Source organism: Larus michahellis, chromosome 9 (genome assembly GCF_964199755.1).
Source record: "Larus michahellis chromosome 9, bLarMic1.1, whole genome shotgun sequence".
NCBI classification, from domain to species: domain Eukaryota; kingdom Metazoa; phylum Chordata; class Aves; order Charadriiformes; family Laridae; genus Larus; species Larus michahellis.
The window spans coordinates 19,840,576-19,856,639 of NC_133904.1; the positions used below are offsets into that span (position 1 = coordinate 19,840,576).

The following is a 16,064-nucleotide window of genomic DNA, read 5'->3' on the forward strand; positions in this document are numbered from 1 at the left end:
TGTTAAAACAAGTAATAACCATTTAGGTTATTAGGTGTGGGCTGATATATAAAATGTTTCAGATTAGAATCCTTCCTTGCGTTATCTGGGCTAGCACTAAGAAAAGCAGAAGGTAGATGGCTGCTTGACTTCTTTGTGAATTCTACTCAAAAAACTGAGTTAGTTTCAAGTAGAAAATTCAAAGCGGATAGCTCAATCTAGATGGCTAGTGGAGGTTTAGAGAAAAGAACAAAAACCTACCAACCCTCATCCTCAGGAGACAGGGATACTATACCACAGAATTTGAAACTGCTCATTTTTTTTTCTTGCTTTTGTTTTTAACTGGCTAGTTAAATAAGAAGGTGAAAAAGTCAGTTACTTGATTTTAAGCTTCCCTAAACTTTTCATCAGCCCCTACCATTATACAGCTAGGAACAACAATCTGTTTGACACACTAGGTATAATAAGATGGCTGACCTGTCCTTCTGAACTGTTGTAAGATAGGTACCCTAGTGAAGTTAATTAAAGAGACTGATGTTCCTGGTGCCCGCCTATCTTTCCCTGGTGGCTGAGATGATACTGACAAAAAAGGATTCCATACAGTCTACTTACTTGATGTGTTGCATTCTATCTTCCAAAAAATTTTGAAGCCAAAGTAAAAGCAATAAAATACTTCAGCCTGATAGGAAACCATCTAAATTTACATAAGCCAAGTTAAACAATAACATTAGAACCATAATGTTAGAGATTATTTAACTGATTTTAGTCCGCTTCAGGACAAACACATATGGCAATGCTACTTTAGATACACAAAAAGAGCACCATTTTCTGAAAGTAAGGAAAAACTTTCAACCCTTCTAAGTATTCAAAATTCATTACCATTTAGTAAATAAATATATGGCCTATACATACTGTATAAAATCCCAAATTTCTTAGAAGAGTCTTCATTAAGATTTCAGCTAGATGAGTATCAGGATGACTGCTCTGGACAGCATACGTTTGATCAGAGAGATTTCCGTAGCTGATACATAATGCGGAAGTTTCTGTGGCATCAGATGGTGAGCTATACCCAAGCAGGGAAGCTACATGGGTGTGATCCTGTAAGCTTGTCAGAATAATATCCAATTGCATTCTCTAAAGGAAAATGTTTAGACACGAGAAACACTCTTTGTTAATGAAGGTAAAATAATGAGCTAGGAAGAAAAAAGCGTCAGTCATAGTTACGCAATAAAAATATTCTAATGAGACGTGAAAATAAGCTGGAGGACTTTACCAAAAAAATCCAAACAGTTTTTTCTGCAGATTTGTAGTACTAGAGAACAGATAAATATACCAAATTATATGACCATAGCTAGTAAAAATCTGAGATTAAGACAGAGAGATTAGACATTGGATCAAATGCTTTCTCCAGTTTGTTCTACTTAACTGATTATTTGCTGGGGGAGAGAATAAATCTAATCTGTGCATAGGAAAAAGGAAAAGGATAAAAAGCAGGGCAAGCATACATTAGACCAAGGGAGGTGGCAGACGCAGGGTAATGATCTTCAATTTCAGCACTATTCTCCAGTGTTGCTGGTAATGATTCCTGAAAAACCTAAACTTACTCTACCCTACTAATTGTCAGGGGTTTTAGTTTGTACAGGTACTAATCTTCAGAAACCTTCAGAAGATTAGAATCAGAAGATTCTTCTTCATAGTTTCAGTATCAGTGTAAACCAGTCTATTCCACAGTTTATAAAATAAAAGATTTGACCACGATTCCATCTGTACAGAACTGAACAACAGTTTCTCTCATTTTTTAACCTGACGCTACTGCTGAAGCTTCAGTTCCTATTGCCCTCGAGGGCAGGAACAGATGTTCCTTGAATTTCTTTCTTTCTATTTGTATAATTTTCCAGGATACTGGGCAAGTTTCCCATCCTGCATTAACTCCTGTTCTTTACATCCAAGAAAGAAAAAGAAAAAAAGGAACATTCCAGTCATCTTTGCAAAGCAGGGTGAAATCGATGTATGAAAAGCATTATACAATTATAGTTCCCCGAAAATAGCTAATCTTCTGTTACGAAGACTTGTTAAATCAGGCTAGTATTCAAAAATGTCTAACCTTTAAACTTGTCTAGATACGCTAACACAGCAATTCCTAACCTTTCTGTATTCAGGCTTCACTTGAACATGTACTGCTCCTAACCTCGCTAGATTTTGATTTAGGCAGGCTACAGATTTTGTTAAGCTGGGCTTTGCACTGCATCTCACCAATAATGTGCCTGCACTCTGCAAGTAAGGCTCACCTCACTCTTCAAAATGTTCTAGCAAAGAAATAATTAATACACAACTGCTCTCAAAGCACAGCATATTTTTACTTGACTTTACCTGTCCTTTTGATAAGCTTTCCCATCTATCAGGACCTTGGGGTAGAAGGGAATGTAGCAATTCCATTCTCTCTCGCAACGGAGGAAGTAGCATAGTTGCTCCTACTGACAGAGTTTCAATTACGACCTAAAATTAGAGTAGCAGAAAATATTTTTTAATGGTGTGGGGAGGGAAACATCAACTCAACTGTGTCTTTAAAAAAATACAGTACATCACACAGGATATGTCCAGAACACCCACTTAATTTTATTTACCCCCAGAATTCCATCACGCAATAGCACATTAATCTTTTATTCTGTAATGCAAAGATATATGGTACACCGAAGGAGTGAAACAAGACCAACATCTTGTCAAAACAGTAACTTAGTTAATCAGTCCACAACGTTAACGTTTTTGTCTCTTTATTACAAGTAATAATAATTAAAATGTTACAAAATAAAAGCAGCTTTTTGAAATTCTCACGCAAACATTCTCATCTACTTTCAGGTCATAAAATAGTGATGCTGATTTGATTTTTTAACTTTAGTGAATAAAACTGGTAAGTCAGAATCATATTCTGCAGTGCCAGGTTCAGAAAGTCAGAAAAATCTCTAATTACACAGTCAAAGGAAGAAAGAAAAGAAAGAATTTTCAAATAGAAACAAAAAAGCATTACTTACTTCCTGAATTTCATCAGGGACAGAAGAGTCCATCAGCCTAAACAACAAATTTCGAAGAGGACCAGCTTGTCGACCAAGAATGCTTGTAGCTACACCTCCAGCCAGTGCAAGTGCAAGATGATTAGAAAGCAGCTTCAAACACAATTTAAGAAAATTGTGATGTTCCCTGTAAAAAGAAATACATCCCCGTTAACCTCTCCAATTATTAGCCGTACTCCCTTTCACTTATTTGTGCACTATGCTTTTAACTCTCATTTGATTTTGCATACCAGAAAGATACGTAAATTACAACTGGGACTTTAAAGAAACTCCTCTGAAAACCTCTTGTCAATCTGCTCAAAAGAACAAAAACCAAAGCCAGAATAGAGAAAAGTATCTTTGTGGACAATGGTTCCAAGAGGCATTCATTCAGTTTAGCAAAGTAGTCCCATGAATTAGGAAGCAAAATCATCCCAAAATACACGAACAGACAAATATATTCATCACATAAAGTAAGCAATAAACCGTACAACAATCAAATTAAAAATTAAAAGCCAAGATATTAATTTCTAGTCATCTTAAAAAAGAAAACTTTTGAAAAACTTTGTAGCAAGGACAAAAGATTCTTAAGATCTTTGATATTTACAGTGTTTTTTTCAAGCGTCAGTGAGGAAACGTTCACACTTTCATATTTTATAGCAAAACATTTAAAATGTCGCCTTCAGTGAAAAGATTAAAATCTGGAAGCTGTAATAACAATTACTGACAATTTGTCAAGAAGCTGTTTTAGTCAACATGGCACTATCAAGACAGGTTTAGTTTTGTTGCGTTTCTTTTTCTGGAGCACCTTCCAGAAAAGACAAATTTGTGGAAATGCATAAAGGCTTCCCAAATTCAAAGCAGGGAAAATGCTGCTTACATAAATATTTCAAACCTAAGTGACATTTCACATCTAGGAATCTCACATTTGTGAGAACCAGCTTGCATTTTCAAATCTAACGACATATCTTATTTTTTAAAAAAAATTTAAAAAGTAAAACCCACACGGAACTGATCATGAAACATACAAAATATCCTTAATTGTCCATTACTAAGAAGCAAACTGCTGCAAATTTAATACTACACCTCATTACAAAGTTTCATAGACAAATCAGTTCCTGAAAAAATTGGGAACTGCCTTTCTCTATTTTGTTCATTCAGGTGGAAAACGGTTACTCTACTTGACATAACCGGAGCAACAGAGCCATCCATGACCTTTAAAAAAGTCTTTCATGCATTCTGAGAGATTTCTATTTCTCCAGATGTGATCAGAGACCTTGAGCTGTGAGAAGGAAACAGCCCACCCTCACCAGCTAAAAACGCTTGTAGAAAAATATCCTAATTCCTTAGAGAAAAACAGGGTTTTATCAGAGCATTGATCCCAACTCAAAATGCAAGAGCATATATACACCTGCTGGTCTGAGCATTATACATGTGTTAGTCAATAACTGAATGTATGGGTTGATGGACTATCACTTGAAGAATTCATTTTTGCCTAAGCTTAGCCGTAGATTAGAGTCAGTAAGCAGCCACCCAAACTGGTTACGGGAGGAAGAACTTCCAAAGCAGAAATAATGTATAGGAATAGTGAATGCATTTCAACTACATAGAAAAATGCGTTTTAAGGGATAACTCTGAAAGAAAATACTCAATTCAGTGCACAACTAAAATAAATTCCAGACAAAAGATGCTGCTTCATTTGCGGCACTGAAAAGCTTCTGTGTTATACAAACAAACAAACAGCACCTGAAAAAGCAAATAAACGAGACTTGTTAAAGAAAAGACTAATCAGGATTAAGTCACACACCATTGTTTTGAAGAAAAATAATTTTAAAAATCTATAAAATGTATATGCTGTATATACCTTGATGAAGGAAAAGGAAGAGGTGGAATTTCACTGTTAATTTTGTCACAGTAGTGCTCAAGAAAAGAACGAAGATGTGAAAAGGTACTTTCTTCAAGGTCTACACAATAGGGTCTGTGCCACGCCACAACTTGCCTGGAATCAAACAACAAAATAAGTTAACTACTGAAAATATTCTGCTTTAAGAAATTAACAGTTTAAGTAGGTTCAGTAGATTCTTGACCAGACCAATTTTTTTTCTCTTAGAACAAACTAATATGACTGAGGTAGATCAACTCCCTGATCGCTGAAGGCATTTGCTGCTCTCTTTTCTGTAAAGGTCTTTACAAATCAAACACTCTTCATTTATGAACAAAACCACCTACAATGCCATAAATATAAAGCCATACGTATTTAATCTGATTCATGCAAAACTTGATCAGTACTCATAAAGCTGGTTTTAGTACAAATGCCGTATTATAAAGAGACTTTGATACAATGGAAGAATTCAAAAGGGGTAGTACCACTTAGTACTTTTTGAGTCTCACTATTTTCTTAATTGATTTTTCTAATATAGCTCCATTTAAAACAGGGCATTACTGAATTAGCTTCCAAATATTAAGTTTTTCTATTCCTTTGTGGTAGTCCGTATACAAACCTGAGGTTTACCGGTTCTCTTCAATCACTTGCTTAAGTCTTTGGTGTAACGAAGTATTATTTCAGTTATTGTATGTTAATAACCAAACTATTTAGGTATCTGTTTTTAGGTTAGGTTAACATGTAACCATGCAGAAATTTTTTAAGATGTTTATATCCACGTCAGTAATTTGTATGAACTTCCCCATTTCCCAAAGTCTTGTGCTTAGTTTACTCCTTGTTACACTAAAGGAAACTGCCTAAGACATTAAAAAAATCCGTCAGAAGCACAAAATACTGAGTTGTTTCTCCTCCCACTGCCTAACGTGCCAATTTTTAGTAAACAGAGGCAATTTCTGTCTAGCAGCAGGTAAGAAATCCTCATACACAAAGAACTAATATCCAAATCCTTGGTGGTGTTATATTTTCACTTGTAATCTGTAACAGTTTAAAAAGAAGAAAGGAGGACAGAGAGGAAGAGAAAGCAAAGGAGAGAGGGGAAGAGAGAAGAAAAGACTCTCCAAAACATTACAAGCAGAATACTTGAAACACATGACATGGTTAACACCTTCAGTGAAGAGTTACATGGATCCCAACATGGACTTGTATAAAAAGAAATTTATACTTGTCCCCCAACGTCATTGTTACCTGTCCCTTGGAAGAGCTGTCCAGGCAAGGCTATGCGATGTTCCTGCTGAAATCTGTTGAATTGCCACTCCATCTAAACCACTTACTTTCTTCGGTTTAGTAATGGGACCAGTAGAGTTCCCTTGACCACACTGTCCCATTGAATTGTTACCCCAAGCATAAACTTCATTATCTATAAACATAAATAAAGTAGAAAACAAAATCTGAGATACAATTGCTTTTGATGAAGAGGAAGATTGTGTATTTTTACACCTTATTCTTTTTACCATGAGAAAGTGACAAACAGTGACTGTCACCAATTGAAATATCAACTATTCTTGTAGCAGCCAGTTCTTCAATAAGCTTAGGTCTGAGAGCAGTTGCCTCTGAAGAGCCACAGCCAAGGCAGGCACCGCAGCCCCATGCATAAACCTAGAGCAAATAAAATATCAGCGTGTCAAATTTTTATTATTGGTGATCACAAACAAACTAAATACCAGATAACCACTTGCACATTAATCGCAATCACACTTTCAAAAACACACACAATACTTTCATGACTCTAATGTACATTTCATTCCCCGCAACCACTCAGCTCACTGGCACAGAGCACACCAATGGGGAGGCTGCTGCAAGAAAAGAAACTGCTACAGTAAACTTCAGCACTCCTAATCCATCCTTTAAATACCCACTGCCTTTGAGTCACAGTGAGGTGACGGTGGGGGTCAGTTTGCTTGCACGTGTAGAAATGCTTATTATATTACCCGTATATGCATCATACGGGTAAGGGCCCCCATTTACCATCTAGATGTTTATCTCCAAACTCTCTAATCTCCAATCTGTAATGTTTATCTCCAATCTCTAAAATTTTTCAGATTAGAAATAAAACTTTCAGTTAACATCTATATTCTAAAATACATATTTAAAAAAAACAAAACACTAAATCACTTCACCACCAGAGTTCGTTAATGCATTAAAAATTACAAGCATTTCACTGCTTTTTGTTTCCAGAACCCACTTTGCTTCCCAAATCCAATTTGGTTTTGCATAGTTACATTTATTAACCTAAAAATAATTCATTTTCTGCAGCTAAGCAAGACTCTTGAGAAAAAGTGTACTTTTACATGACTCTTCAGCACATTTTGAATTACACTAATGCGTTAAGATCTCAGTACTTTAGTCAATCTCTCATCAAAACTTCACTAATATTTAAGTACTAGTTGAATATTTTTCAACGGTCAAAATACTAAATGCTGAAATAACGAATCCACACCATCTTCATCAACTTTCATCATTTGAGTGAAAACTTGTTTTTGCCTACCTGCCCTGTTGATGTCAAGGCAAGCGAAGACTGGCTCCCAGCACAAACTTTTCGAATAAACATTCCTTGCAAGGCTTCTATAACTTTAGGTTTATATACTCTATTTGTATCACCATGACCAAGTTTGCCTACAAAAGGAGGAAAAACAGGCAGAAGGCATTTTCAATACATAAACTACAACAATTAGAAATACCCAAAAAGTATTCTTTTTGGATTTCCAAAAATGTCAGAGCGTATTTTTAAAATTAAAACATATTACAATTTTTATGAAACCTCGTCTTTTTCAATTGCAGTTATTACAGACTTCAAGAAATGCATATTTATTATAGTATATTTAAAAATTGTAATATTAATTCCATATATCTACACTATTCATTGCCTGCTGATTAATTACTAAAGCCTTCAAAGCACTAAACCTTTTCATATTTGGCAAAAAAAAATTAAAAAATTTCTCTCTCCAACTTCATAAAGTGACTTGAAAAAAAACCTTTTCTACATTTTTTTTCCTAACAGCTGTGTGCATTTGTGTAAACATTAGTATATTTATTCCCTTGTTCCTTGTATATGTTTCTCTTGAAAACAGCTACATGTCTCCGTTGTCACCATTTTCAATCAGTGACCTCAAAACAAGGACTATCACTAGACCACGTTAGTGTCTTGACAGAAAAACATTCCTCAAAAGGAAGGAAAAAACAAAATCAAATGTGAAATATATTACAAAGATTGATAATTTCTACAAAGCTTATGCTTTGATTCATGTTGTTTTACCTTTCCTACAGCAATATTTTAGTACCACATTATTAATATCCAAAAGCCATACTGTTTATAATTTACTGAAACAGAAGAGCAGATGCCAATACTTTGTGAAGGTTAAGACAGCTGCCCTGTTACAAACTAATTTTTCAATTGAAATTACAGGAAGAGGGAGACAGAGGAGTGGGAACAATTCTATATGCGCGTCAGAGCTAGCATTCAGATGACATTCAAATTCCTATCCAGTTCTATAAAGCACCAATTTGATTATGAGATTTCTGTAGTTTGCATTTTCCTCTCTTCTCACGCTTGTATTATTGCTAGGAAGCAATAATACAGCAATTTTAATCTGAGTTTTAATTTTTATCTAGTACCATAACTAAATTTAGCTAAATAACAGTAATAGTAGAAAAGGAACGATTCTGTATCTGACGAAGCATCTACTGTCAACGAAGCTTAGAAGCCCCTCATTTTCGAGATGGGAGATGTTTCTTCAAGAGGCAGTTTAAATGGAAGTTTCTACAATGAGTACAGTTATTGCCATATCAAGTGAGTTTATTTGAAAGTTATCAGAAAAGCATTTTTTCCAGATTTGCTTATGCACTCATTGAGCTTTCTTCTCTGTGAAACCCCTCATCCTTCTGATAATCGGTTTTAAAAATCTACAATTTTGCAGTTCAACTTCAAATAACGTATTTAGATTTTCTTGAACAGCTACCAAATGACAAAAAAAACCAAAAACAACCAAACTGCAAGGAATACTGAGGCTATGAGGTAGATGGAATAAAATGAAAATTACTACCAAAATGTTAGTTATACCTACCATTATCTCCTCCTCCAAATGACCATACAGTTCTCCCATCTTTGGACAGAGCTATTGTGTGTGAACTACCACAGGAAACCTCTCCTACATTGCTAATATCTTTTACTAAAGTTGGAATGTTGCGGCTGTTGCTGTCACCATGACCTAAGGAAAAAAAAAAAAAAATATTTTCTTTTTGTGAAGACTGAAGTTCTATTCACGGTTTGTAATTTCACTACGATTTTGCAAAACACATATACATTGTAATTACCATAAATTATAATTTCTGCCTACTTTTGTGAAAGATTTGCAGTAAGGTTTGGAAAAGAACTGTAGTAAGGTTAACAAAAATTTAATTTTTTTAAGACATACTCCAGAACACTTGTTCATACCTTTCTGCCACTAAATCATAGGACTATTTCACATGTGTGTGTATGTGTATTTAGAGAGGACAATAAGAGAACAAGGCAAATAGATGTATAGTATCATTACCAGACACAGGAATTCTTCCAAAAGCATGTAATGAAATTTTAAAATTACCTAATCTTCCAAAGTCTCCTTCTCCCCACGTATATAGTTCTCCATCTTCTGTAACAGCAGCGCTATGTCTGTATCCAGCCGATACACATACAACAACCTATATTACATGCAAAAATAAAAATCAGGTTTTTACACAAATTGAGTAGGAGGTTTGAAAGGTTATGAAAGTCAAGTTTCAGAAGCAGTCTATGTGAAGTGACTTGTTCACTTGTGTGAGGCAAGTACACACATAAATTAATCTCTGCAATCATTTCTATTTAGTATTTGATAAGTGGAAACCAGTGCACAAAGACACAAGTTTATATATAAAATTGGTCATGATTTCTTTATCAACCAAATTTAACATAATGATATCCTAGTCCTAGAGCAGCAAACAAAAAAAGCATTAGAGGATGTTTAAAACACTGGCCAAAACATAGACAGATAGGGAAGAGAAGGTGTTGAAGGACAATAAAAGCCACTTTTCAAATGAAGCCACTAAAAAGTTGTATATGAAAAGCGCTCATGTAACAGGTAACAAAAGCAACCATCTCCTGGAATGTCACTGCAGTTCAGCAAAAGCACGTGAGCAAGTTTCATTCTCAAGACTTGAGAAGGTTTACTGACAATCCAATACTGACAGTCTAAATCACACGCCTAAAGGCAACCATAAGATTTAGCGCTTTGCTGAAAGCAGACCCAGCTTAAAAGAAAAGCTTAGATAAAACATAGAACTTTTTCTTAAGATTTTATATATTTCAAGTTTTACGCAACATCACAACTGAACAGAACAGAAATAGCTGTTCTATTATACAAAACATACCTTTCCTTGCAGAGGACCCTGAATAAGTTTGGGATATTTCTGAGTTGAACTATTTCCATGTCCCAGTTTTCCATAGTCACCGTCACCCCAGCTGAAGACTTCCCCTTCTGTTGTAAATGCTAAAGTGTGACCATCGGATCCTTTTGAAGATGACACTTTTTTAATAGACCTATGAGGCTCAAAAGTCAATTTTTTCAATGTGGACTGATTATTGGAGTCACCCAGTCCTAGTCTCCCATAGCTGCCTTTACCACAGGCTCTAACAGAACCATCCGTAGAAATAACAAAAGTACAATATTGTCCAGCTTCAATCTGTAAACAAAAAGGTTAAAAGTATAAAAAAGATTAGACAGATGTAAAACTCACATATAGGTCTAGAAGTCTGTATTTTTAAACAGAATGTTCTGTTCTTTACATAATCCTTTCATATAACATAATGTAAAAATTAAGGAGAATTTGGACTTCAGCTAGCAGTAAAATTCAAATTCTTGAAAAATAGTTTGAGTAAATCTATTTTCTTGAGGTAAAGGATGTAAATAGTGATTAATCGTTTTTCTTTATTTGCATCTCTTCTACAGGCTAGAGAAGTCAGGGTGCCTTCAGATCTCCAAGACTCATGGATGGACATGGACAGTCTTTGAAGGTATCTTAATTTCTTAAGATTAAAAAGACAAAGTAACAGCTTGATAAAGCAATGTAAGTTTTACTTAATTTTAATCAGTACCAAGTGGTGACATTACAGAAATACGTGAAATCCTAAAAATCCACTACCATTCGACACTATGCATTTTAATTACATAAACACCAAAGAAATAAGACCAAAAGTTTTTAAGTAAGAACTTGTCTCTATCAGAAAGTCAGCACACAGCTGAAGAATGACCTAATGGCCAACCAACTAATCCTGTAATAATCTCCTAGAAATCTTAACACATTGTAAGTGCAAAGCAGGTTCAAATCTGAAGCATAAAGGCACTGTGTGTCCACATCATAAAACAGCACAAAGCAGGTGGTAACTGCACGGTGACAGCCCTATTTACTGTGAATTATCTTGTTCATATAGACAAATCCTAAAAAGATTGTCAATAAAGGCTAAAGAAAAAGTTCTTTACCCCAGCGGGAAATCACATAAATATGTTGTGTGGGAGTATACAGTACTATTTAAAGAGTAACTCATTCATTCAGATCCCTCATTCCACTCTTGTGTATTAGTGTTTTGTTTAAACAAAGTGTTTCGAATGCATAAACTTGCTTTATGATGCCTGCTCCTGCAGTCCACTGACATATGAAATACATCAGTGATGTCAATAGAAACAAGTTCAGAAAATGTACTTAAATTGTCTAGTGACAAAAAAAATGCTTTTACTTAAGTCAACACTGCAAAGCCAATATGGTAACAGAAAAGCAAACTATTCTTTTCTGTGTCACGCATCAATAGAAGTGCTCAGTTGCAACTGCAGAATCTGTGACTGAGAGCAGAAAGAGCATACAGTACATTGATTTTCACAAAGCTAATTAAGGTTGCTGTGCCAGCAGTTAGTCCAGTCTGGACTTTTAAACTAGACAACCTTGGTGTAAAAGCCGCCAATGTAAAGAAGATTGAGTAATTAAGATACCTTTTAAACAATAATAATAAAAAAAAAATAACTACAGGCCAGCAAATTCATCTCTGCAAATGCTCTTCATAGGAAATTAGATAATTCAATCATTCTTGTTACATGCATATTGATCTGCGTGTCATTAAAAAAAACAACCCAGAATGTTTTTTCCAAGCATCAATAAAAGTAGTGAGATACTTTCAGTAAAATAACTTGCATGATCAATTCTGACCATCATACCTTTATTACAACTTGACACTCAGAAATAAAGTACCATTTCCCAATTTCATTCTATAACTACCAAGCTGTTAAATATTACATAATGTACCACTATAAATGTCACTCACTGTCTGTGCATCAGAAAAACTTGGAGCAAGCTTGGGTTGAAGTATTTTCTCCTGTGTTCCTTCTACCAGTTGATGACTGCTGTTGCTACCCCAAACATACACTTCACAGGTCTCAGAAACAATGGGAGCATCACCCGTTTGAATGCTGTCAGGGCTGGCACATGTCCTCGAATAGTCTGATGCCATTCGACAAACCTATTAAAATGAGAGATTTATTACACAGCAGCATTTTCATTTATTTCCATATGGTCACAACGTTTAATGCAACTTTAATTTCCCCTCAATACAATTCTCTGCCTAAAACACAAATCATCTATCACCATATCATTAGCTTGCCCAAATTACTTTGTTTCGCTACATCTTAGTTTTTCACTTTTTGCCTTCCTCTTCTACTCCAGCAGAGTCCAGCAGAGACTAGACCACAGCCACACACCAATGAGACGTGTGAGGGGGAAATAAACTACAATTACCTTAAAGTCAAGGTTTCTTTCAAGACATACCTCTTCAAATAAACACAGAGCTGCCTCGTAAAGAGAACATAAGCCATCAGACGTTCTAGTTGGCTCTCTCCATTGACTTCGATCAGCAGATGATCCCTACAATTTTTAAATGTTGTTATTAAGAGAAAAATACTTCCATACAGCAACAGTGCACCTGTACAAAATACATTAGGGATTTGTTCTTATAGTTAAGTATAGTTAAAAGCTCTTTGTATAAGCATAAGTAAACTACCTTTCTCCCCTGAGCTGATATCTGCATACACTTCAGGACAACAAAAACGTGACGAGTGCTAGTTAAACATTCTTAAATTTATTCATTTTTGTGAAAATATCTAGGTTTAGAGTTAATTTCTGCTAATACTGTTTTGTTCTGAAATGCATGTCACTTATGTTTAGTTTAAAGTCATGATTATTTCATTTAAAAATGACTAATCATGATTATTTTTTGTCTTTACTATCTTCCACATTTTTGTCTCTAATTTTATATCTAGTCCAAAACCAACAACAAATAAAGTTGCCCATCAGGACATTCAATCCAGTGCCTTGTTCTTCTCACTGTTCCCGTTCTTTAAATTTTTAAGTTTTTAAAATTTATGTTTATTAGTAAGCATTACAAGCCTGAGAGGGGAGAAAAGAATTACCACTTCAGGGAAAAAGTCCTTCCCTGTTTCAGTCTAGGCATATGAGGCAGAGGCTTGCCATAGCTTCCAATTGCATATTGTACAATGATTTCATAGCTTTAAAAAGAATATTCATCTAGGACCAAAAGTAAGCACTCAATATACAAAGCAGTGTGCCATACTTCCAAAGAATTTAGCTCATTTTCTTATTGCATTAATTTCTGAGCAATAGTAAAAACGCTAAACGTCTCAGATCTTCCTGATTTTCCAAAGATGTATAAGCAGAGGTCCAGGTTAATTGGAGAGCAAGAATGTCCAATAAAAATAACTTTGAACAGGACACAAGACAGAAAGCTCTGAATTCTAAGCAAATTCAGCAAAGCAAAGCAAGCCTAAAAAACAGTTCCATACTTTCTAACTTGTTTGCTATGAACTTAAATGTAAAGTGCATCCTTGATTCTCTTCCTGAAGATAGAGCATAACACCAAAAGTTTTAATACAGGGATTGCTTTGCTGTTTCATCTCCTTTACATATGAGGAAATCAGTGGGCAGGAAGGAATTGAAGGTGGGTAAAAAAGGAAATACTGAAAAAAATATTTCACAAAAATATCCCCTTTTTAACATATTAAGCAAACTATTCAGCAAACTGGCATTCGGTGCTGAGAAACTATTTAAAGTTAAGAATGCAACTACATTTGCAATGCAGAAAAATCAAAGCTGGTATACCTACCAATGATCGTCGCATCTGTGTTAATATACTCATAAAGCAATCAAAGCTGATCATCCCTTCTGGACTTTGCAGCAACTTGGTTTTCTCCATGGTGTTTACTACAGCTGAAGCACCTAAAGCCATTTCTATCCATTCAAGAAGATATCGCAAGGAACCTCGTTGGGCAGCCAAACCAAGAAGCAATTCAGAAGCTAATCTACGACCTAAAGTGTCTGCCCCAGAGTTTGGAATTGTTACTCCTTTAAGAAATGTTGTTACTTGTGATAAACAGTCCAACCCCATTGGTGGAATCTTGCTTTCATTTGCTAAAGATAAAGGTGGTAAAGAGCTCACAACTTCTATAGCAGTATGGATAACATCATTGCAAAGACTAAGGCCAGGTCCTGACGCGGGCATCATCCAACTTTGCCTTAGCAGTGCAAATAACAAGCTTAACCCAGTCCGAACCCCCATTTCTATGAGTGCATCTGTACTTGACCTAGGACGTTCACTGACAGAATGCACATCTGTTGATCCAGAACTGCTTTCTGGTGAATGCTGCTGTTGTTTCACCTTACCCTTATCATGATATTTATTAGAAAGTGCATAGAAGACACGCTGCAACACAAGGAGACGTTTTCGAAGTGCTCCAGCAAATGGAGAGTCTGAGCATACCATCTTCGCCAGTGCCAGCTGGCTGCTAAGAAGGGCATCCAAGTAGTGGTCCTGTTCATCACTAGACAGAGATTCACGCTCAAAATCTGGTAACTGAGGTCCTTTGAGGCACAGAACCTGCTGGGGCAATGGCACTACTTCTTTATTGCTGACTAACTTAGCGTACAAGATAGAAACTCCCTCCCTTGTTGCAATAGATTCACTGTCTTCTGTGATCCAGGAGCTGTTTAGATGTTCAAGCCATTTCAGCTTCACAGGTGGGACCATAGCTGCCATGTTGGTTTACTCCTTTGCCATTAGTCCTAAAGATGAAAAAAACCTGTAAACAGGTGTGCAATATTATCTACAGAACTTATTACTCACAGTAGGACAAACCCTAATAACGCCTTAAGAAAGCAGGTAGCAAAGATTAATCACCAAGAATTACCAAATTCCACCATTTTACACATGTAAGTGTTGCAATCTGGAATTCAGACCAAATACTAACAGAGTATAAAAAAGACATTGTCTTCATTTTAAATAAATAAGTACATGCGTATGTGCTACTTCCTTAACATGATGTAAGGATTTTAGTATAAGTGCATTTTCTAAACCCAAATGCACAAAAATTCACACAAAGCAGATTTAATTCTGCTATGCTTAAATGAAAACACACTTCTAATATTCTCTAGAAAAAACATTATTCTCTTTACAGACCGCAAAACTGAGGACAAAGACTTCAAAAATACACAAGCTCGTACACTACTGTGTACAAGTGAATGGAGAACCAGTGTAAACCTTCATTTTACAATAAACGAGACTACTAATTTCAGGCCATAACTAAGTGCTCAACCTGTCAAACATATTTTTAAGTCCTGCTGTCACAAGCCACTCTTTCCCCTTTCTAAGGTAAGCCAGAGATTTCCTTGTGATCTATGTCAGAATGTTAACTGGAAACCAGGACAGATGGCTTGACTGCGAGAGTGGCACATTATGTAGCTCCTATTCATTTGGTGAATAGGCTCTTCAGAGCCACATACACCTTACAACTATTCCAAGTAAATTTACAGTATCAAAAATTATGTATTACATTATATTAATGTATTGCATAATGTATGACCTTGAAAACACTCAAAGCTTTTAGGATAGAATTTTAAGGAAGGATCACTAACAATATGGAAGTAAAGAGAAAATTTAATAATTACCAGGAAAGTTCGAATTGGTTGCCAAACCAACTTGACAGCTTACAACATTCTTTCAAATCAAAGACATTAATTAGTTTGAGAGA

At 35.5% G+C, this 16,064-nt stretch overlaps 1 protein-coding gene across 15 annotated transcripts in view; it reads right to left on the reverse strand.

The window, feature by feature from the left end:
• The window catches only part of HERC1 (HECT and RLD domain containing E3 ubiquitin protein ligase family member 1), a 122,984-nt gene that overhangs the window by 68,001 nt on the left and 38,919 nt on the right, over window positions 1–16,064 (reverse strand). For all 15 annotated transcript variants that reach the window (XM_074599724.1, XM_074599735.1, XM_074599734.1 and 12 more), the window contains 13 exons: window positions 14,144–15,099; window positions 12,793–12,888; window positions 12,293–12,487; window positions 10,351–10,662; window positions 9,549–9,645; window positions 9,030–9,173; window positions 7,454–7,581; window positions 6,420–6,564; window positions 6,154–6,325; window positions 4,891–5,025; window positions 3,009–3,174; window positions 2,350–2,475; window positions 892–1,113 (listed from right to left, as the gene is read on the reverse strand). In XM_074599724.1, coding sequence (XP_074455825.1) covers window positions 892–1,113; window positions 2,350–2,475; window positions 3,009–3,174; window positions 4,891–5,025; window positions 6,154–6,325; window positions 6,420–6,564; window positions 7,454–7,581; window positions 9,030–9,173; window positions 9,549–9,645; window positions 10,351–10,662; window positions 12,293–12,487; window positions 12,793–12,888; window positions 14,144–15,073 — 2,868 coding nt within the window. In that variant the 5' untranslated portion in view covers window positions 15,074–15,099. The remainder of the gene's footprint in view (window positions 1–891; window positions 1,114–2,349; window positions 2,476–3,008; window positions 3,175–4,890; window positions 5,026–6,153; window positions 6,326–6,419; window positions 6,565–7,453; window positions 7,582–9,029; window positions 9,174–9,548; window positions 9,646–10,350; window positions 10,663–12,292; window positions 12,488–12,792; window positions 12,889–14,143; window positions 15,100–16,064) is intronic.